This window comes from Actinia tenebrosa, unplaced genomic scaffold (genome assembly GCF_029948245.1).
Source record: "Actinia tenebrosa isolate PJP-AT-01 unplaced genomic scaffold, QUT_ActTen_1.0 PGA_scaffold0__85_contigs__length_37466705, whole genome shotgun sequence".
Classification (NCBI taxonomy): Eukaryota; Metazoa; Cnidaria; class Anthozoa; order Actiniaria; family Actiniidae; genus Actinia; species Actinia tenebrosa.
Window position 1 is genome coordinate 20827637 of NW_028292569.1, and position 22522 is coordinate 20850158.

The 22522-nt window shown below is 36.4% G+C and overlaps 3 protein-coding genes across 3 annotated transcripts; 2 read left to right on the forward strand and 1 right to left on the reverse strand.

Annotated features, from left to right (window-relative positions):
* The first annotated feature begins 1305 nt into the window (after positions 1 to 1305).
* LOC116292235 (uncharacterized) lies at positions 1306 to 16263 on the forward strand. Its single transcript, XM_089038796.1, has 6 exons — positions 1306 to 1420; positions 10084 to 10467; positions 11199 to 11261; positions 11964 to 11993; positions 12244 to 12359; positions 16129 to 16263. The coding sequence occupies exons 1-6, from the start codon at positions 1366 to 1368 to the stop codon at positions 16261 to 16263; spliced, it is 783 nt and encodes a 260-aa protein (XP_088894922.1). The 5' UTR covers positions 1306 to 1365.
* LOC148913737 (uncharacterized) lies at positions 4099 to 7119 on the reverse strand. Its single transcript, XM_089035292.1, has 2 exons — positions 7024 to 7119; positions 4099 to 5313 (listed from the first exon to the last, which is right to left on the reverse strand). The coding sequence occupies exons 1-2, from the start codon at positions 7042 to 7044 to the stop codon at positions 4114 to 4116; spliced, it is 1221 nt and encodes a 406-aa protein (XP_088891418.1). The 5' UTR covers positions 7045 to 7119; the 3' UTR covers positions 4099 to 4113.
* Positions 13934 to 15505, forward strand: LOC116290166 (uncharacterized). The gene has a single exon (XM_031697161.2). The coding sequence runs from the start codon at positions 14401 to 14403 to the stop codon at positions 15451 to 15453; it is 1053 nt and encodes a 350-aa protein (XP_031553021.2). The 5' UTR covers positions 13934 to 14400; the 3' UTR covers positions 15454 to 15505.
* Positions 16264 to 22522: the final 6259 nt, after the last annotated feature.

The following is a 22522-nucleotide window of genomic DNA, read 5'->3' on the forward strand; positions in this document are numbered from 1 at the left end:
TAAGAAAAAGGTAGGTGCAATGGCAGCATTCATTTGTTTTCTTTATTATAATAATATAAACGTTATCTCTAGGTCCCCAGAGTGTGGGTTAGTAGCCGTGGAAGTGAGGCATATTCTATTTATTTGGGGCTTGCCTGCCTGCCTGCCTTCCTGCCTTCCTTAACTCGAAAGTAGTGAAGTAAATGCATGTGGAGAAAAAGTAAAGGGAGGATAGCAAGGAGAGTATTGAAGAAATGGTGTTATGACAGAATATCTAAATTTTCTTTTATATTATTGCTAGCGCCTTGGCCAGATCATTTATGCTGAACTTGAAGACCTCAAAACAAGTGCAACAACACCAAGCGTTATTCTTCCTCCTCCGTACCAATATATGAGAGTCTTCCAGATATTTGACCCACCGACCCACCGACCCACCGACCCACCGACCCACCGACCCACCGACCCACCGACCCACCGACCCACCGACCCACCGACCCACCGACCCACCGACCCACGAACGAGCAGCCTATCAACCGAACTAGCGAACAAAGAAACTAAGAAATATGTTATCTTGATCTGTTATCTTGACTAGACTTGAGGATTACTAAATTTTCTCTTCTTCAGGAATTCACAAAGTTGTTTTATGGGAACTATATTTATGCTGTTTGTCAACTATTTTTCTTGGGGCGGTTGATCGGTTGACTGGTTGATTAAACAATTGTTTATTCTAGCTCTCTAATTGATTAAAATCCTTTTATGAAGCATTTCCTGTTTTCACTACGTGGCGCCCACTGAAATTTTATACCTTGTTTACAATTGGAATATTCCATGTCACGAACTAATTCCAAGAAATACAGTATGTCTCCTAGGAAAAACACGCAAGTAAAAGAAACCTGTTTATTTCACTGTATACATACATACATACATACATACATACATACATACATAAACTTTATTTAACCTCGAATTTCAGAGTAGCTTACAAAGCTAATATCTTCGAGAAAAAAAAAAAAAAAGGGGGAAAAAAAAAAAAAAAAAAAAAAAAAAAAAAAGAAAAAAGAAAAGGGCTATTGAATAATGATTATAAAACTATTATATAATGGTAACACAATCAAGATATTAAAAGGATTAATGTAACTTTTTTCAATGAATATATGTAGAAGAATATATGTAGAAAATATTCGGTTAAAAATTATGTTTATTCACATTTCGCTTATATAATTAGTTCTTGGAATCATGCCAGGATTTTAACAATATTAATCAATCGTCCATATATTTTGACATTGGCATTGTGATATTGTTATTGAGACTATTTTTAGCTAGACATTGAAACTTTTTTTTATCGCCTACTTCAAAATCCAAGAAGTCCAACAATTATTAATCGTGATGGCTAGAGAATTTAGTAGATCGTGGATTTTTATGGTATTTCTTTGGAGACCAGGTAATAAGCTAACATTCGGTCCGTTCGCCTGTATGTGAATACATCTTCGAATTATAATAATACTCATCCGAGATATGCCAAAATACTCTTTGTGACAAAATAAAAATCTTGTCAATCACGTCGTCATAAAATTTACAAGGATGCGATTGACGAACATTTATTTCTATCACAAAGTACCAGTATTTGGGCATATATCGGTACAGCAAAGTTCTCTTCGAGGGCATAATGATAACGAAATTGTTCGGTTGGAATTTTCTGTTTTGAACATATTTTTAACGAAGAAACTGCCACGAGAAATAGCGTATTTATTTGCAAAAATTAAGTTCTTCAAATGTTATGCGTAAGTGAATTGTAAATCTTTAACTCAATTTTTTAAGGCCCCGTCCACACTTTGCCGGATACGATAAATTTGAATCCGAATTTTTATTTATTCGGTTCAATTTCGAAAATTCGTCTTCGGTGAAGAATTCGTCCGGACTAGTGTGGACGGTACGCCTAACCGAATAAATACAAATTCGGATTCAAATTTACCCGGCATAGTGTGGACGGGGCCTAAGTCTGTTTTCCAAATCGTGTGTTTGGCGGCAAACCTACAATTATGCTCCAGAGCTACAAAAGATGAAATCATTTCTCATATTTTTTCCAAATTTTACAAGAATATGGCAATATCTGACTAGTTTGCATTGAATCTTTCCAATTTTACAAAAGAGAGAAAAATTTAATCACAATTTAAAGAAAAAAAAAAAAGTGGACAAAATTAGGGTTATCAAACTTTGTCAAATTTCTATGAAAAACGTTGCAATTTAACAGAAGTAAGCCTAGTCAATTCCTTAAATCAAAACAGTAAACAAATTGGCGGTAAAATATAAGACTTTTTATTAAGAGTTTGACACAACAGCAAATGACAACATGATTTATATAAATTCACTATTATTTTTCGTGTTGGCAAAAAAATGGCTAAAAATGTATATTTAAGTACAAAAAAACTCAGGGTAAAAGTATCTATTTTTTACTAATATTTGATGCTCAACTTGAGCCACCTCACGATAGCACCACTGGCATAGAAATTTCTGAGGTTGCCGAAAGATCCGTTGAACTGGTGTACAGTGAGCTCCAAGTACGGGTCAGAACAAGCGATGTAGTATGTGAATACAGGCAAATTTCATGGCTTAAAGACGCAAAGACTAATTTCTAATGCGACTTTCTCGGTTCTATAGGGATGTGAGAGAAGGGTCATGACTAAAATTTGGTGCTGGAAAGAAAATTCGAAGACGTACGAAGTTTCAAAGACTCGTGATGGTTCGCTATTGGGATACCGAGTCTCCAACCTTCTCTTATTTATTACTGCAGTTGGTTGAAAAATATCTTTAAAACGGGCTGAATTCAAAAAAAAAAAAAAATCACCCAGAACGAAAGAAGTGCTATTTCTCAATGATCGGGTAAAATATCGAGGCTTTATTTCACGTTTCAATGATTTTATTGAAATTTTTGATGAAGCCCCATATATTTCCTTATAACGTGACACCACAGAAACCAAGTTTGGGCTATCTGTGGCATTACTGTCACATAAATTTATGACTCAACAAAATGTAACCGTAGGTTAAAATTCGTTATACAAAATTGAGTTATTGGCATAGTTGGAAATTTGAAGCTGAATATTGCCCTAACGGACAGGCGTTTGGCTGCCTACTAAAAATTGATCAGCAGTCCTTATCTAATTTGTATTTACACATGCTGCATTACTAAAAATCTATTCACTATTTTGTAACGTTCGTAATATATTTAAAATATGGGATGCAACAAGACAAGTTAGGAAAGCTGTAACATTACAGTTGTTGTGGATTACTTCGAAAAACTCATTATAAATGTTTATTTTCATACATGCATGGTTATTGTTGTAGTTAACCTTTATTTTTATTGGCAGCATAAATCCCCGAACCTAACCAGCAGACAAAAAAATAAGCCATGAAAGATATAAGAATTTTTCAGTATCGTCTTGTTTAGTGGAAATGCACGATTCGTTTTATATTTATAGTTAATAGAATAATGATATGTCATTATAATGAAATAGATATAGCTAGGGAACTCTGAGTCCAAGTCGGGTATTTAAAGTGAAATTAATAGAATTTAAGATACATTATTTAAAAAATGTTACATTTACGCTGCCTTAATTTAGTACATTCTAGGTAAAGGTAGATATTCTTCAGAATGGATGGCTGGGCATTTCACCTTTAACTTTAATGGTTAATTAATAGTTTAAGAGGATTTTTTTTTTTCAATAACGAGGAATAATGGCAAAAAGTGGCAAAAAATTCAAAAATTAAACGAGACTTACCTGTAAGGTGAAGTTTGATTGGAATTCTACGAGTCATTGGTCGGGAGTGTGGGAGTTACGTGAGAGAGCGCACGAACCCGGGAGATCAATATTCAACTGCGAGTAATCATGCAAATAGATCAAGGGTGGGTATAAAAGCATAGAAAACTATATGGGTGGGCACGTAACTCCCACACTCCCGACCAATGACTCGTAGAATTCCAATCAAACTTCACCTTACAGGTAAGTCTCGTTTAATTTTTGAATTCTACTTCATCATTGGTCATTGGTCGGTGGGAGTCACGTGAGACTTTAAAGCTGCATGATTATGAGCTCAACACCATGCAACCACAATAATAACTGTATAACAGACAATTATTTATTTGTGTGAATCACAAACTTTAAGTAATTCATTGCCAAAGTTTTCAGTATTAACAACAGGCATATTGTAGAACTTTTGAAAAGTGTTTTCACTGGACCATCCTGCACTTTTCATAATAGTCTCAAGAGATATGTGTCCTGCCTTAGCACCTGAAGTAGCTGCAGCCCTAGTGCTATGAGCACTAAACACACTTGTATTAACTCCAGCCTTGCCTAACACATACTTTATCCAGCGGCTGATTGTATCAGCTGAGGCAGGCTGGTGTGGCTTTTGATAAGTTATTAGCAGCTGATCCTTGTTTGGCTGTCTTAAACCACTTGTTCTCTTGAGATATTCAAACATGTAGGTAACTACGCACAGGCGATTGTCTGGTTGGTAGGCAAGGAACTCAACTGTGGAGAGATGCCTTCCAGGTCTGGATGTTTTTAGCAATGTTTTAAGTACAAATATGCACTTGTCAGAGGTTAAGTGCATGTCAGACACTGTCAATGAATGTAACGTTTGGCGTCTCTGCCCTGATAGTAGTGCCATTAACATAACTAACTTGTGGGTCAAGTCTTTCAACGTGAGAGTTTCAGGGGGATGTAAAGTCCTCAAATAGTCCATAACATGTTTTACATCCCAGGTTCTAGAATATTTAGGAAGAGATGGCCTGCATTCAAATACCCCTTTCAGTAGTCTGCAGACTAATGGGTGGCTTCCAAAACTATTGTGCCCAGTTGTCTGTATGCAGGTAGACAAGGCGCTCCTTGCAGTGTTAACTGCACTATATCCCATACCTGAGTCATATAACTCTGCAAGGAAATTTACCCCATCCTCTACAGATGCTGAAAATGGATCAATTTTCCTTTTATGACAGTACTCTTTCCATCGATCAATGTATGGACTGTACTGCTTTTTAGTGCCATTTCGCCATGATGACATGACCAATGAGGTAGCTTTTTCTGATAGTCCTTGACCTTTGAAATGTTCCCTGATACATGACATAGGAGCAACACCAGTTTTCCCTGTAGTGGGTGGGTTATAGTTGGTTGACTGGGTTGGAAGAGCATCCCTATTTTCCTGGGAAGTTCCAGTGGGTCTTGAATTAGCATTCTCATAACAGTTGGCCACCAAGGTTGAGTTGGCCACTTGGGAATCAATATTAGACCTGTTGCCTTCTCTTCCTGAATTTTCTGAAGAACAGTTGCCATAAGGCTGAAAGGAGGGAAAGCATAAAATAAATAGGACTGCCATGATAAGCTAAAAGCATCTATTGCAAATGCTTCCGGATCAGGTTGGTAAGCTACAAACGGTTTTAGTTTGTAATTTAAACGCGAAGCAAAAAGATCAATGGTGGGCTTCACATTCAATTTATTTAATGCATCCTTGAATATCTTTGGGTCTAATGCCCATTCAGTCCCATTATTGACATTTCTAGAGTGCCAGTCAGCCATTACATTCATCTTTCCTGGGATGTGAGCAGTAGACAGCCACACATTGTTCTCAACACACCAGTCCCAAATACAGCGGGCTAAGTTATTACATGCCTTTGAATGACTAGTGCCCATGTGGGCTAATGTTGTTACAGCTGTCATGTTATCGATCATAACTCTAACATGTTTGCCCATAATATGGTCCCGAAATGCTTTCAGGGCAAAGAATACTGCTAGCATTTCTAGTCCGTTTATATGATAGGAGGCTTCGGATGGACCCCATCCGCCCTTAGCTGATAGAGTGCCCATGACTGCCCCCCATCCTAGCATGGATGCATCAGTATGAATAACAATATCTGGCTCTCCATGCTGAACAATATTGTATGCACTACTCACAGAGTCTCGCCACCACCTTATATCTGCTAAGGCAGCTTCCGACAATGTCATGGAAATATCAAATTTTCCTTTTGCATGCTTCAAAGCATCAGTTTTTTCCATATCAATGCTTCTAAAGTGCAAGGGTCCCCACATGACTCCTGGGAAACTAGCAGTCATACGTCCTAGGAGTGAGGACACTTCTCTTATAGAAGGATTGCTGCTAGCTAGTATATTTTTTGCATACATCCTTGAGTTTGTTTGATTTTTCCTGAGTGAGGTAAACTTTCATTTCTAAAGAATCAAGGACGAAACCCAGGTAAGTGATTCTCTGTGAGGGCACAAGTGTTGACTTTTCCGGGTGAATTATAAACCCTAATGAGTCAAACAATTTTATTGTGGCAAGAACATTTCGAATACAGTCCTCAAAGTCCTCACCTTGGAGGTACGAATCATCTATGTAAGATGATGACAAATGACCAGACTGTCTTAAGGTGGCATAAACCGGCTTCAGTAATTTTGTAAACTTTCTTGGACAAAATGCAAGACCATTTGGGAAACATGTAAACTTATAAAGATTCCCTGACCATATGAACTTTAGGTATTTTTGGTCACTTTCTGCTATACTAACTGAGTAGTATGCATCTTTTAAGTCCACCGAAGCCATATAACAATTCGGTCTCATCATACTTATGGCTGATTTGAGGGTGTCCATTTTAAAATGCTTGTACTCAACATGCATGTTGAGCCGCTTCAGGTTTAGGATTAACCTGTGAGAGCCATCTTTTTTCGGCCTGGTGAATATAGGTGACAGATATTGTCCCTTCTCATTCCCCGTGGGTAATATAACACCCTTTTTTATGAGTTTACATATTTCAAGGTCTATGATTTTGACCTCTGAATTTTTCACAGACTGTCCCGGGGTTTTTCCCTGGGTGGGCATTGAATTAAATTCAATATGCTGGCCTCTGACCATTGACAATATTTCAGAGTCTGAAGTTATTTCCTTCCAATTTTCTAGGTAGGATACCAGCCTGCCAGCCTTAAAACAGTCTGCTTTTGCAGTGAAATAATCTTTTAGAGCAGGCATAAGCGACATAAAATTATTTTCATTTACCTGTGTTGTCAGGTTAATCATTGAGAGGGTGTCTTTTTGTCCCACTGCTTCTTCTGGCTGTTGAAGTGGGGATTCCTTCTCCCCCTCTGGCCTAAAAAAGGCCTCTTGCCTCTATTGTTATTGCCAGATTTATCTTGGTGGCGGTTTGAGCCGCCTCCAGCCGCCAGGTTACTTATTTGGTTTGAGGCCTTGATGCTGCTCAGTTGAGATTGCAGTTCGTCACCAAACAGCATCCCAGTAATTGGGATGTGGGGAGCACACAGGGTGCTATAATTTTTGTTTAAACAGGGTCTGATTAAGTCCCTTCTATGTTGAGACAGACTGAGATTATCATGGCCTAGGAGTGCTATGGCATCAGTGTTTAAGGTCAGCAACTCCTCCAACTTCAGCGTGGTGGGATCAGCAACGGCTGTCATTATCTTACTGACTGAGGCAGTCAAGATAGCTCCCACTTTCGTGAGTGTTTTTTGGGTACTGGCAACGCGGAGGTCCCTTCTTCTGGCCAAGTGGTCGAGTTTATCCCATATTTCAGGGTTAACTGTAGGGACGATAAGCTTGTCACAGTTTGACGGGCGGGCGTATTTGTCAAGCTTGTCTTTAAGTTTTGTGTCGCCAAGTTTGGTCGAGAAACGCTTATTGACAAATTCCGCCAGTTTATCCGACACAGCGTCTGTAGTTTTTTCTTCTGTGTCATAATCTTGTGAAATTGTGCCCAAAAAACTAGTCGAGGGGTCCTCGATTTGGTTTTTCTGGCTGTTTTCTTGACTTGCCTTTGCAGTCCGTTGTTGTGTACGAGATGCTTGAAGCAACTTGACTGAGTCATCCGAGTCGGATTCCTCCTCACTAAGATTTCTATCACTTAGCTCAGCATCTTGAGTAACAGCTTCTTTTCGCTTTTTTGCTTTTGACGATGCAGCCGAGTCGGCCTGCATCCGCTTAAGAGTATTTCCCATTGAGGAAATATTTCCCGCCATGGCGGCCATTGTTTGGTTTAGGCTCGCCAAGGTGGCAGTGAGCGAGTCGCTCGGATTATCTTGCTTTCGTGAATCAGAATGTTCTTCATCATCAGCTAGGAGGTTTTCCTCTTCGTCTTCGCGTGTTCCTTTAGGTTCCATTCTTCAAAGTCTACTTTTTTAAGGCTTTAAGAGGTATAAATCGACGCATCAATAACAAACACAGTAGATCTCCCAAGGATCACACACAAATTGATCTCCCGGGTTCGTGCGCTCTCTCACGTGACTCCCACCGACCAATGACCAATGATGAAGTAGAACTAGACATTCGTATGAGTTTTGATCCCAATTTTCGTTTTGGGTTAACACTCAAAACCTTTTTTTTAACAGTTAGAAACTGATCTACTATGATAAAATGCATGTTTGAAGCGGTATTTTCAATTGTAAAAACATATGTTGTTGCATTTGTGTTAGTATGTAGCTTTGTCAGGCTTTTTTAAAGAAAATGTATGGGAAATAAGCAAATTGAAGGCTTTATTTATTTTATTTTATTTGGCATTTACCTCACACTAAATCATAGTTTAAAAAAATTAAAAATATTAACAAATTACAAGCAGATAAGAGGTAAGGGATACCGTCACAGGTTTCCCCGATTACGACAGTCCCTTGAATGAAATGACATTAAATTAATTAGAGGAGAACTTTTTTTTTGCTAATGAGCGTCCCTTGCTTCATTTGATGCAGACAGTCTACTGCAGTCATCAATGTTGTAGGTTTCTCGTAGAGCTGTTTGGTACTAGTCAAAATACAAACAAATCACATTTCTAGTTCAAAGGTCAGAGTATATCGATCTTCTCACAAATGAAAATGAATTGCACATGTTTAAAAAGCTGCGACGATTAGGAAAATTCCACGCAAATTATAAAGTTAAATGATAAATCAGTAGACAGTTACAGGAAGATTGAAACGGCAAGCTGCTTCAAGGTAACAAGCTACAGTTCGTACAAGAAAAAGCCCTAAACGAGAGAGGGTAATTAAAAAAAAGCCTTCAATAATGTAGAATACAGTAAAACTAAGAGGCCTTCACAAGATGATTGAGAAGGGATGAATTGAGTCAAGATAAGAGATAATGCAAGAAAAATAAAATATAAACGGAGCTCAAACCTTTCGCTTCCAGCGTTAACACTTTGATTCTCCTTTCATCGTTCATCTCCACTTCAAAACAAGTTAAACTTTCTGAATAACAAGATTTTAGCCTCGTACAACAGCCTTTCTTCAAGAAAATAGTTTTTGGCGCTCACCGCTTGAATACGAAACTAATTCCCTCTTAATATATGAGTATAATTCCAGTGCCAGTGCCAGTGCCAGTGCCAGTGCCAGTGCCAGTGCCAGTGCCAGTGCCAGTGCCAGTGCCAGTGCCAGTGCCAGTGCCAGTGCCAGTGCCAGTGCCAGTTATATATAATTGATATAGACGATACGAAAACCGTAAGCATGCAAGATCGAAATAAAGTTAACATGGTAAGCAAGAGAATATGAACTAATAGAAGGAATCCCCGTGCCCCATCATGTGCAAACGTACTTTGATGCTATTGTTTGAATCTATTCTAATAATATTATCCAATGATATCATTTATTTGATAGTTTGATTTTCTGCACGCGCATAGTACGCGCGCGCTCAACGCTGTTTGCTAACGTTTTCTTGTGCTTTCTTATATTCAAATGTTCAAATCTGCCCTCAAGATGACAATGTAGGTCGAAAGATTTGGAAAATAAATGTAAAAATACTCCTGAAAGTTTAACAAATTACTACTTCATTTTCCTGTTGCAATTGCCAAGCTTTCAACGTGCACATTCATTTTCAGGACATAGTCGAATTAACGGAAAACCCCAAAAACGTAAGCAAACAGCCTAGAACGAGCGCAGTAAATGCGCGTGCAATAAAAACAAATGGTTTAAAAATAGCTTAAAAATGTGCACATGATGGTACGATGCTATGTAAAGGGGGGGGGGGGGGGGGGGGGGATTCCTTCTCTTAGTTCCTTTTCTCTTGTGGTAAGCCACTACCAATCAAAATAATGACTCGTTATTTCTCGTTGATTGCTTGTAGTAATGTGTCGAATTACTGGACCTGCCGAGCTTACTTACAAAATTGTTGAAACTGCACAATTCAAGTGGAGTACTTCCGACAGTTCGGCTATTCTATCTGCAACATGGGGCATAAAAAAAGGGAACATGCCTGACCCTCAATTTATCAATGTGGATATACGGAGAAACAAAGCCTACCTCAATTCATTTCTGGAACCAAATCTCATGAAACGGGTGGCATTTGAAGGTGATATCAAGAGAGGTCGTGCATGGTTTACTCTAAAGAACGTCACTGTCAACGATACAAACGTGTACATCGCATGTATCAGTGACGATGTAACCAGAGTCCTGCCTTACACAGTTGCACTAACTGTTAAAGAAAAAGAAAAGAAAAATGGAAACATTGGTGAGCTATAGCATTGTCTTTTAATTTATAGCTTTAATGTTTCTAAGTATCATTTTTTTCTAAGTATTATACTTCTAAGCTGAATGCACTTTTCCAAAGGCGTGTTCAAAAAATCAATTAATTTTTAAAAATTTGATATTGCAATTTTAATTTTAAATTGTTATATATTTTTAGATAATATTACTGTGTTTTTCGATGTTCCGCGAACTCAGTCATTCCATCCATCCATATCTCTCACTCCCTTCCTCCCTCCCTTCCTTCCTCCCTTCCTTCCTCCCTCCCTCCCTCCCTCCCTTCCTTCCTCCCTCCCTCTCTCCCTTCCTCCATTCCACCCTCCCTCCATCCCTCCCTCCCTTCCTACCTCCCTCCTTCCCTCCCTCCCTCCTTCTCGCCAGCCAGCCAGACACATCCTTTATTAAATAATTCCGTCATTATCAGATATCTATTCATTAATTCCGTCAATCAAGTTGTAAATCCGTCAATCCACTCATAAATTCCGATATTCTGCTATTTTCTTCTCTGTTCGTTACTTGATTCTTTATTAATCGTTATTTTCTTTCGACGCTGGTGACCATCATGGCTTCCTACGCTTCTCTCTGGCTCTATGAGCATCTTGTGTGTTTAGATCAGAGTATCCAAAACGGAAAACTTTTTTGTTGTCTATTTAACAATAAATATCAAAATATTTTCATTTACATTTTCATTTATCATTTTATATCCTACTTCTAAAGAACCGACGAAAGGAACTGGCCCTTCACGTTTTCCGGAAACTGCTAGAAAAACGTCCACGAAAGGTAATTAATAAACTATCATCTTAATTATAGAACGATATGATTCATGTGTTAATGGAGTGCTTTTCGTCGCTATGTGGTCATGTTGTTTTTTTAATCATGATCAAAACTGCCTTCTTCTATTTAATTGCGCTCCCTTTCCACCAATGTGACCCTGATTCGAGTCCCCCCAGGCTGTCTGTCGTAAGATTCAGGGTTTACCGGTTTACTTTGATGTAGAGCCAATCTGTTGAAATGCCACTATTAAATTAACCATTATTTATTTATTTATGTTATTTATTTACGCGATTTGCGTTATGCATGGGTTACTACCAGAATCCCTTAACTACTTCATTTTTATTAGTCACATGGCTTCTCAATAGCACGCACGGAATCCGGCGCACGATTTGAAAAAAAAAAATTGCTGTTGTTGACGTCAAAAAAGTGTTGCCATAACGTGGAACAACATATTCTTAATAGGCACATGACTACGTAATGTCACAGAAAAATTTATTAACCAAAACACTTGCTCTCAATAAGTAAGCACCATTTCTCTTGTGCACGCTTTCACTTTCTCTTGCCACTTTTTTTCAGAACATGTAATGCTAAAACGATGCACACTTGCTGTCTGAATAACATAAGTGAGTTTTTAATTGCTTGAACTTGCATTTTTACTCATCTTTTGAATTGATTATTTTTATTTTTATTATTTTGTTGTTAATCTAGTTACAGAAACGGAGGTTCATACACCAAAGGGTAAGCCGACAATGGTATCTGCATAACAGTTATGGATAAGCACACAAATTATTTTGTCTGTTAAACAGCAAAGCCTGAATGTGTTGGGTCAGATCTCTTTCTTGCTGATCAAGTCATTCTAACAATCCTGCACATGCTATGAAGAAGTGGCCTTGCTATTTATTTACATTGCTTCTCGTTTTCCTCCCTCTCATTTAGATATGATAAATTGGAATACAATAAATGTTTTTTTCTTTCTTCTTTATTTCAGACCCAAAGGACCCGCCAGTGTACTCTGATACTCATAAAACACTTACCATATGCATTGCAGTAACGGCTGCAATGGTGGTGCTTTCGGTTTCGTTGACAATTACTTTTAAGTACAAAATAAGTACTGACTGACACTACTAGGAACTGGATACATGTCCTGGTATAATAAAACTTCATACAGGATAACATATACACCTACTTGCAAGAACGTTGTCATACGAAAATAGAACATTAGTGATTTAGTGGGATAGGAATTATATTAAAAAACAAAAGAAGATCAATGAAGCCGAACTTTTTCTTTTGTCTTTTAATGTATTCCTTTCTCACTAAATTAGTAATTTTCTATTCTTGTATGATAATACCTTCTTGCAAGTAGGTGTATATACAATTGTCATTTTTTTCCGTGACGTCATCTAAAAACCAATATTGGAACTATAAATCGTATCAACGAATTTATATCATATGTTTTAGAAATCTATGCACGATATTAGTGACATGAGAAAGTTTCCAGTCATTTAGATATTTGGGTCGCGAGTTATGAAGATAGATCGAATTTGAGTCATGGAATACCGTTAAGTGCATCTGAATAAAATGAAGATTTAAATGATTTACGCTAATGAACGTTTTTTCATAGACACATATTTGCCTTAGACACATCATCATCAAAAATGTTGAATATTCCATCATCTTGAACTGAATAAATTAGATATTTGTATAAATATATACTACAACGTTTCTGCAATCGAGTATATATATATATATATATATACACCGAATCCCTAAAACTTTGACAATTTAGCGATATATATACATATATATGTATCCCCTTTTTCCTATTGTCTTTCCTTGAAAATCCAGGTATGACAATAGAAAAAAGGGGGTTACACAAATATGTATATATATCTTTAAAGTGTCAAAGTTTTAGCGATTCGGTATATATATATATATATATATATATATATAGATAAATATATATATATAAATGAATAAATTTAAAAAAATATATATATATATATATATATATATAAGAAATCTGTGAATCAATTTTCCGTAAAATAGTGCTCAATACATCGATAGAAGTAGAGCAGAATATTTGTTTGAGAAGAAAAAATCAAGACAACACTTTTCCCGACAAGCCTGTTTCGTGAATTGCTTCACTCTTCAAGGGATTTAATGATAAGAATATTCGTTACTATCATTTTTATAGAAAAAGTATACATAATTAATTAGTGGATATAGTTTAGCTGTTGCGTAGTAACGCTTTGTTTCTGTGGCGGCATGAAGATACAAGTTCGTTTCGCTTATTTAATGATGAGAGTTCCGGTCGATAGATTAAATAAGCGAAACGAACTTGTATCTTCATGCCGCCACAGAAACAAAGCGTTACTACGCAACAGCTAAACTATATCCACTAATTTATTACATCCATTTTGAAATCACTAGCAAATCCTGCAATCTGATTGGTTCTCAGCAGTGTGATTTAATCACGAATCGCACTATTTTGACTTTAAATCGCATCTTTTTTCCAGCCAATCAGATTGAAACACTAAAATAAAATAACTAATCAGATTTCATGACTGGATTAAATCAACCAATCAGATTGCAAGAGAGAAAAGACTCAAAATGTTAAATTTGAAAAAAAATTTCGTGGCAAAAATTCTCACTTTTCTCAATAAATATGGATGATTTTAATTGCTTACAGTATCTTGATGATGACAATGACCTTCTTGAGGCTGAAAAAATTCTGGCAGGGGAATTTCCATCTTTTGTTGTCTCTTTTGACGATAATTATGCCGATTTTCTTTCAAATAATGTTGAACTAGTTCCACACGCTCCCGAGTCCAGCGAAAGCAAAACAAATGAAACAACAACAACAACAACAACGGCAAATGAAGCCTCAAACTACGATATTTCAAGATTTCCACTAATTTCAAATAATGACATAGAAGAACTGAAGTCGGTGGCTGAAAACAAGAACACTAAACGCTCAACAAAACAGTGGATGAACGTGTTTGAAAGCTGGTGTACATCCCGCCATCTTGACAACATCGTCATCGAAAAAATGGCACCAGAAGAACTAGACAAGGTCCTCGTTAAGTTTTATGCCGAGGTGAAGTAAAGGGATGGAGAAGACTACGAGCCAGAATCTCTCCGTGTAATGCAAAGTTTAATTGAACGCCATTTAAAGGATAAAGGTTATCCTCTGAGCATCGTGCGAGCGAGGGAGTTTCAAAGCTCACAAGGAATCCTCAAGGCGAAGGCAATTTCTCTGCGTGAACAAGGGAAGGGAAAAAGGCCTAACAAATCTCAGCCTTTGGCACCAGAAGAAGAGTCAGCTCTATGGGAAAAAGGTCAGTTGGGTGACTTCAATGCCAAAGTCCTGACAAACGTCAACTTTAAGAATTTGACAGAGCAACTTGGTTTACGAGGCCGCCAGGAGCACTACGACTCTTACGTCGAGGACATGATTATAAGACAAGAAGAAGATGGCAGTGAAGTCGTAGAATTTCGTGAAAGTCCCACTAAAACACGAAGTGGTGGTCTAAGAATCAGACGAAGAAACACACCGCAGGTTATGTACAGCACTGACGGCGGAGAAAAAGATCCTGTACGACTCTTCAAGCTGTGGTTGTCTAAGCGACCCGAAGGGATGAAGGACAAAGGACCAATCTATCGTAGCATAACAAATCGTCCTAAATCAGCAGATGTGTGGTACAATAAAATCCGAATGGGACAAAACATCATCGGCACTATCATGAAGTCCATGGCCTCCTGCCTGACGACAAATAAAAGGTTGACGAACCACAGTATGAGGAAGACTCTGGTGTCGAAATTGAAGAAATCTAGTCAACCGCGTAATATTATCTGCGAAATAACAGGCCATGCTCGCGAATCTTCGCTGGATGACTACGATGAAATAGACGAGAATCAAATGAAAGACCTGTCTCACATCATCAGTGGATATAAAGAAGTCCCCAACCAAAAGAGTGAAGGAGAAATATCCAATCAAGAGGTCAATCAAGAGGTGAATTCATCGAATTCAGCGATTGTGCAACGAACACCACTGGCGTCTATCAACAACGCGGTCGTGCGATTTCGTAATCGCGCGTTTGATTTCAGACCAAATTGCACTCCACTCAGTTCAATTACCATTATTAATTATGTATACTTTTTCTATATAAATGATAGTAACGAATATTCTTATCATTAAATCCCCTGAAGAGTGAAGCAATTCACGAAACAGGCTTGTCGGGAAAAATGTTGTCTTGACTTTTTGATCTCAAACAAATATACATATATATATATATACACTTGATTGCAGAAACGTTGTAGTATGCATTTATACATTTATACAAATACGTAATTTATTCAGTATATTTAATGATATGCAAAACAGAAAACTCGCTTTATTTATTATTTGTTTCATTCAATGAACGTCAAAATATTTTATTCTCGTGTTTACGTCCTACAGATTATAAATCAATTGGTTTTGAGGGTTAAAAAAGTAAAATTGCAATATGCATCTGATGACGTATTTGTATAAATGTATAAATTTATACTACAACGTTTCTGCAATCGAGTGTGTATATATATATATATATATATATCAACATAATGCTAAATTACTCCTTTAAAATTCATAACTTGCGTTGTACTTATATAAATTAGGTTAAAACCAGTGATACTTGTTAAATTCTTGAAATATTTAAATTATGCTAAAGTTTATATCTAAATGTGGTTGAACAATGAAACATTTTGATTTACTGATCATGTTTGAACAAGCCACCACTCTACTCCCCCTTCTCACATACTCGCATCTCCATATTCCTAGACTTTTTTCTAGTAATTCTTTCCTCAATATTTTTTATTTTATTTTTATTTACAGAGAAATCTGCTAAAGATTAAGAGGAACAACTTCAAGCGAAAAAGAGCTGATGGAAGACGCTTGCGTCCGACGGGTCAGCAGCAACCGAAAATGCCGAGCCTGAGGGTATTATTGATTATCAACCCGAGTCATTAAGAGTGATTGTCAGAGAAAAACCGGGCAAGGGCAAAATATCGGGGTAGGACGATATGCACCAAATTTTCAGCAATAAAATTCGATTAGATGACGAACCATGGTAATTAAAGTTTTCGTTGAGCTTTTTTTTGACAAAGAAGTCTTATATTTTGACAATAAGTTTTATATTTTGACATAAGTTTAACATTTGACAACAAGTTTTATATTCAGCAACAAGTCGTTAGTATTCTTAAAACAGGTCATATTTTTTACGATAAGTCGTATATTTCTCAAAATATATTTTATCTATTTGATACAAGCAATATATTGTTTTAGGTTACGCACGAAAATCCCTCATTCATGAAAAGAATGAGGGAATATTAGAACAAAATCTCCCTCATTAATGAAACACGAGCGATATGTGCTAAATTTCAATCATGAAGGGATACTTATAACTAACTGTCGCTCGTGAATCATTGAGGGAGATTTAGTTCAATCTATCGAAAACTATCGGGATTATGGGTCTTTTCAACTCATTAGAGAGTTTTAGATTTACGTTCACGGCAAACGTGAAACGTCAGTTGACATTAAAAATCTGGACCGCGTGGCACGTAAGCTGTAGTGCGAATTTAAAAATCATTTCAATAGCTTAAAAACAATCGCAAAAAAGTCCAACATTAAAGGCGCTCTCGCTCCACCAGGAGAGTCCAAAGTCATTAATAATTCAATCATGTGATCAGAACGGACCCTCGGAACTTATCCTCACATACCGCTCCTAGTAACTTTCCATTGTCCCCGAACCGGAATAAACATTGGACTCATCATTTTCAAATCTGGAGAGAGCTATTTCGACTACATTATTTAGACACTTAGGTTCACGGAACGGCAGTGAAAACGCAGAAATAGTTTTTTTTTTTGTCTTAAAAGATATTTTCAAAGGCTGAATTATCTTAAAAATAGCTGATTTAAAAAGAATCCAAAAAGAAAAAAAAAAGCAAAAATTGTTTTTTTGGTGAGCCGTTTGTTTTGTTCAAAAGGTAAAGTAAAGTACACGCTACGCGGAAAAACGATAAAACGTGGTCACGTTTGCCGTTTGCGAGAGGAAAAAAGTCAATCTAAAACTCTCTATTATTGCAAGATGAACCTCTGCCAGAGGGCAGTTCATGCCACGCACGCGTGGGAATCATAAGAGTTAATTAACCGCAAATCGTTTATTTCTCACATGCTGATTGGCTATGATCGATGAGAGACAGACAAATAAGCTAACGTCAATGAGCGCGCTCTTTTCTGTTGGTTCTTTTGATATTTAAAGAATTGAACGTCGAAAAAATGCGCGTTACTGATTTTTTTGAGGTGAAAAAAATCGAGGTCCCTTTCCTATGGTATGTGCTTTTATCAAACTTGGAATGGCTTCAGAATATGTTCCAAACTCAAATGAAGCCACGAATGCACAGCCTGAGGGCCTCGGGACTTTCACTAATCCTTCCCTTGGCGTCAAGGATATTTATTCACTAATATCCCAAAGCTAGAAGCCGGCGCCATGGAATTAGGATTATGTAATATGCATTTATCTCTCCTCCATATATATGTATGATTAGTGCCACTGTCTTAAGTTTAGCATACTGTCTTCAGCTCTTGGGAGCCATTTTTTGGACACACTGCGCATGGCATGCGCTTGCTAACGTCACTGCGCATGCCATTCATGCACAAACTTTTATCGAAGCAAAAAAGTCCATGTTGGCGACGCATATGACCGCTATATTCAACCACAGTTTTCTGAATTATTCCTAAGTTTTTGTAGCAGTTCAACAAACTCGTAGATCGTTTTCAAGCAAAACTTTTTTTATGCATAGACAAGAATTTAAAGAAAGATTGTAGTTATAAATCGTTCAAGAAAAGTCTTTATAAAATAATAGGCCACTTGCACTAAGAGGTCACGTGTTCAACTCGGCCATTGTGGCTGGCATTCTACAGGATTTTAGCTATGCGAGAATGTAAAAAAATAATGGCGGATCCGGTTAGTTTTTTGGTGATGAAAGGTAAATTAGCGCAATAAATAACGATAACAATCCCCTTTTCTTGCAAGAAAAATATTATTAGTAGATATCTCAAGAAGTTTTTGCTATAGTCGCCAAGAAGGGAAAAAATTGTATGTTTTGCGCTACGATGTGAAGACGTACGAAGTGTTTAGTCTTGTTTTGCCGACTTCATGACCTCAAAACAACGAAATTTTGTCGAAAAACATCAATTATTTTTCAACTTCATTCTTGAAAAATGCATTTTTCTTGCAAGAAATATGCTTTTAATAGATACCTTAAGTAGATTTTTGCTATTCATTCGCCAGGAAGTAGAAAATATGGTATGTTCTGACTCATGTAGCCGGCGAAACAAGACTAAACACTTCGTAGGTCTTCACATCGTATCGCTCAAAAGACCATATTTTTTTCTACTTGGCGAGTTAATAGGAAAACTTTACTTTAGATACCTACTAAGAATATATTTCTTGCAAGAAAAAGGATTTTTATTGTCATTTAGTGCGCTATAAATTTACCTTTATCACCAAAAAACCCACCCAAATTGGCCATCTTTTTTATAGTAATGATAAAAAGGTAAATTATTCACGGTGAAAAGACGAAAAAAAACCTACTTACTAAAAAAACTTTTTTTCATCTTTTCACGGTGTATAATTAGTCCTTTTATCATTACTGTTTCATTAGAAAAACCGACGCATCTCACACTAGTTTTTAGCTAGTTATTTCATCTTTTTTTTACATTCTCGCGTAGCTAAAATCCTGTAGAATGCAAACCGCAATGGCCGATTTGACCACGTGACCTCTTAGTGCAAGTCGCCTATTGGGATACAACGCGCGTTATGATTGGTCGAAAACCATGTTTGATGAGAGTATCAAAACACGCTATCGTCATTTTAGCGTGCGCGAGTATTGCAACTGTCAGATTTTAATCTATCGCGCACGCTCATTGGTCAGTCTGAATAAGACGGCACATAGAGAGAATTTAGTTAGACTTTTTTTTCGATCGATCTTTTCGCGCATTTGTTATTTTATAATTGTTAAATCTAATTTGTGCTTCTGAATCAAAACGTTAAAATTAACAAATTAAAAACCATTTTCCGTGATAGTCTGGTCAAAACACTTGTGATGTTGGGAGAATACTCGAGAAGCTGGAAACCACTCCGCTACAATAGTCATTTTCAATCTTATAACACTAGAACCAAAGTGGTTGTATCGTCGTGTACGGGAATCGTCAGCGGAATTCTATTCAAATTCAAATTTCGAGTAATCGGCTGGTAGTCGTACCCTACGATAGCATAAATTAAACTATAATAAATATTTATGTACACATGCTGATGATACATCGTTTAAATATGACTAAAAAATGAGACCACCCAACCGAATTCACTTCGTGGTCTAGGGGTTAGGTTTAGGGTTGGGGTTGGCATTGTAGTAGTTCTTTGGTGCCGATTCTTAGTGTCTTTACTTAATTTTTTTTTTTAAGTGAGGAAAACCAAAATTTCTAAGTTCCACTCGTGTGTTCGGAAACCTATGACGTACTTGACCCCGACGAAGGACTAACGTCCGAAACGTCAGTTCCTATTTTCAATTCGGTGTAAAACTTATCAATTTACGATAACTGTTTCATTAGAAACACCGACGCAGTCCACGCTAGTGTTTACTAGACATCATCTACATATGACGTACTTCCTTAATCCGTACACGACGATAGCACCACCAAAGATAATTTTCATCTTTCCAGAGTTCGCACTAACTGGGGAAAACAGCGATTTCTATACCAATCTTAGATTGTGTATAAGTAGCGACTTACTAAAACATTAACTATGAAAATCAGCGATAAAAAAACTATATTTTTAAAATGTTTTAATAAAAGACGACGTTTCGACGTTTACGTATCGTCATCATCAAGTCAATAAGATTAGAGTATGTGGACCGCGTGGCACTAATGAAATAGTTGAAGATATAGAAATATAGGTAAGTTGTAGTGCTTGGGAACGAGGTTATTCCGTGCGAAAGCCCTTAGAATTAAATTCGGAAAAATTAATTTCCGACCTCGTCAATAAGAATAAGTAAATACAAACTGTATATAAATAATGAAACAATGAAAGCTAATTACAAAAAAGAAGATAGATGTACAAGAATTAAAAGCTAATAAAAATGATGTAATTACATGAATAAAAGGGGGGGGGGGGGGGGGAGATAAAAAATGTCATAAACAAAACGTTTTTGCATGAATGGAGTCACTTTGCACATTAAGAGATGGTTTAAGTCTTTTAATAAAAAGCATTTCAAAGACAAGGCAATAAATTTATTGTCACATTTCCTTAGGACGCAAAATTGTTCATCTTTGAATCCCAGGAGGCTTCAATGTTGTTCTCTGAAGAAATTACCAATAGCTAAATATTTATTTATTTAATATTAATCAATGTCACTCTTCAACCGATATTTACCAACCGAAAACTTGAACAAGATCTCAAGCCTAAAGAAAAGAAACCTAGCCTAGTCAATCAACATTGCGTTCTTTACACATTTAAATGTGATCTGTGTGATGCAGATTATGTTGGCATGACAACCCGACATCTTCACCAGCGCATTGTTGAACATAACTATTCAGCTATTGGTAATCACTTCAGAGAACAACATGGAAGCCTCCTGGGATTCAAAGATGAACAATTTTGTGTCCTAAGGAAATGTGACAATAAATTTAATTGCCTTGTCTTTGAAATGCTTTTTATTAAAAGACTTAAACCATCTCTTAATGTGCAAAGTGACTCCATTAATGCAAAACTTTTACTTAATGACATATTTTACCCTTTTTTTCTTTCCCTTTAGTTATATCATTTTTATTACCTTTTATTCTTGTACATATATCTTCTTTTTGTAATTAGCTTTCATTGTTTCATTATTTATATATAGTTTGTATTTTCTTATTCTTATTGACTTGATAATGACGTTACGTAAACGTCGAAACGTCGTCTTTTATTAAACTTAGATTATAAGAAAATTACATCAGTCGATAGTTTCAAGAAATCACTCAAAAGTGTTTATTAGCTTTTGAATATTTTGTATACACTTATTTCAATAAAGTTAGTCATCAAAAACCTAGAAAGCTGGGATCACTGAGCATCATGGGAAACTTTTCATATCAAAAAACATATATATACAAAGCTTTTTTAATACAAGCTGCAGCTCAATGACACGCAGAAGAGGTGAGACTGTAACTGTTAAAAGATTCGCAAGCCTTTAAACAGTTATCAAGCGGTTGAACGTGTTAAATGAATCTACCCATAATCCCTGTCGGCCTCAGCTTTATAGTTTCTCAGGTGACTAACTTTATTGAAATAATTGTATATTATAAGACATTTTAGATTACACTTTTATATTTATAATTTTTTCCTTTTTTTTTTTTTTTTTTTTCTTTACATTTTTCTTATCGTATTCAATTTATCTTTTATGCATATTTCTGTTTATTCATATATATTTTAATCGTAATATTGTAATGTTAATTGTTGTCATGATATTCTTATTTAGGGCCATACTGAAAACCACTATTAGTGAGTAGGTTTTACCCTCATTAAAGATTGTCAACGCGTTGTGGTTTCCTACGCTCTTCTCGTGTCTCTTCTCTCATTTCAATGTTTTGATTCAGAATTAAGCAGAAATTATATTAAAGGGTTTTTACATAATCTATTTTATCTTATCAATTAATCAATCATATATACATATTTCTTTCTCTTCTTAGTACACTTGATTAATTAATCTTTTTTAAAGAATTGTAAGTTTAATCATAATAAGGGATTTGTAATATTTGTGCTATTTCTATGTATTCTTATAGAACAATAGTCCCCTTCACAGTTCCCTGCGCCATCTTGAAAGGTAGCCGTGGCTTTGCATCGAAGCAAGACGAACGGTGAGCTTGCAATATAGAGACGTGAATAATTGTTCAATGTGTTAAAAACAGGTGTCTATCATTGCAAGCTCACTGTTCGTCTCAATTTGATGCAAAAGCACGTCTACCTTTCAAGATGGCGCAGGGAACTGTGAAGGGGACTATTAGGGTACCTTTTATTTCACCTACTTGCAAGAACTTGGTCATACGAAAATAAAACAGTAATTTATTGGGATAGGAATTATATTAAAAAAACAAAAGAAGATCACTGAAGCTGAACTTTTACTTTTGTCTTTTAATTTATTCCTTTCTCACTAAATTACTAATGTTCTGATATCGTGTGACAACGTTCTTGCAA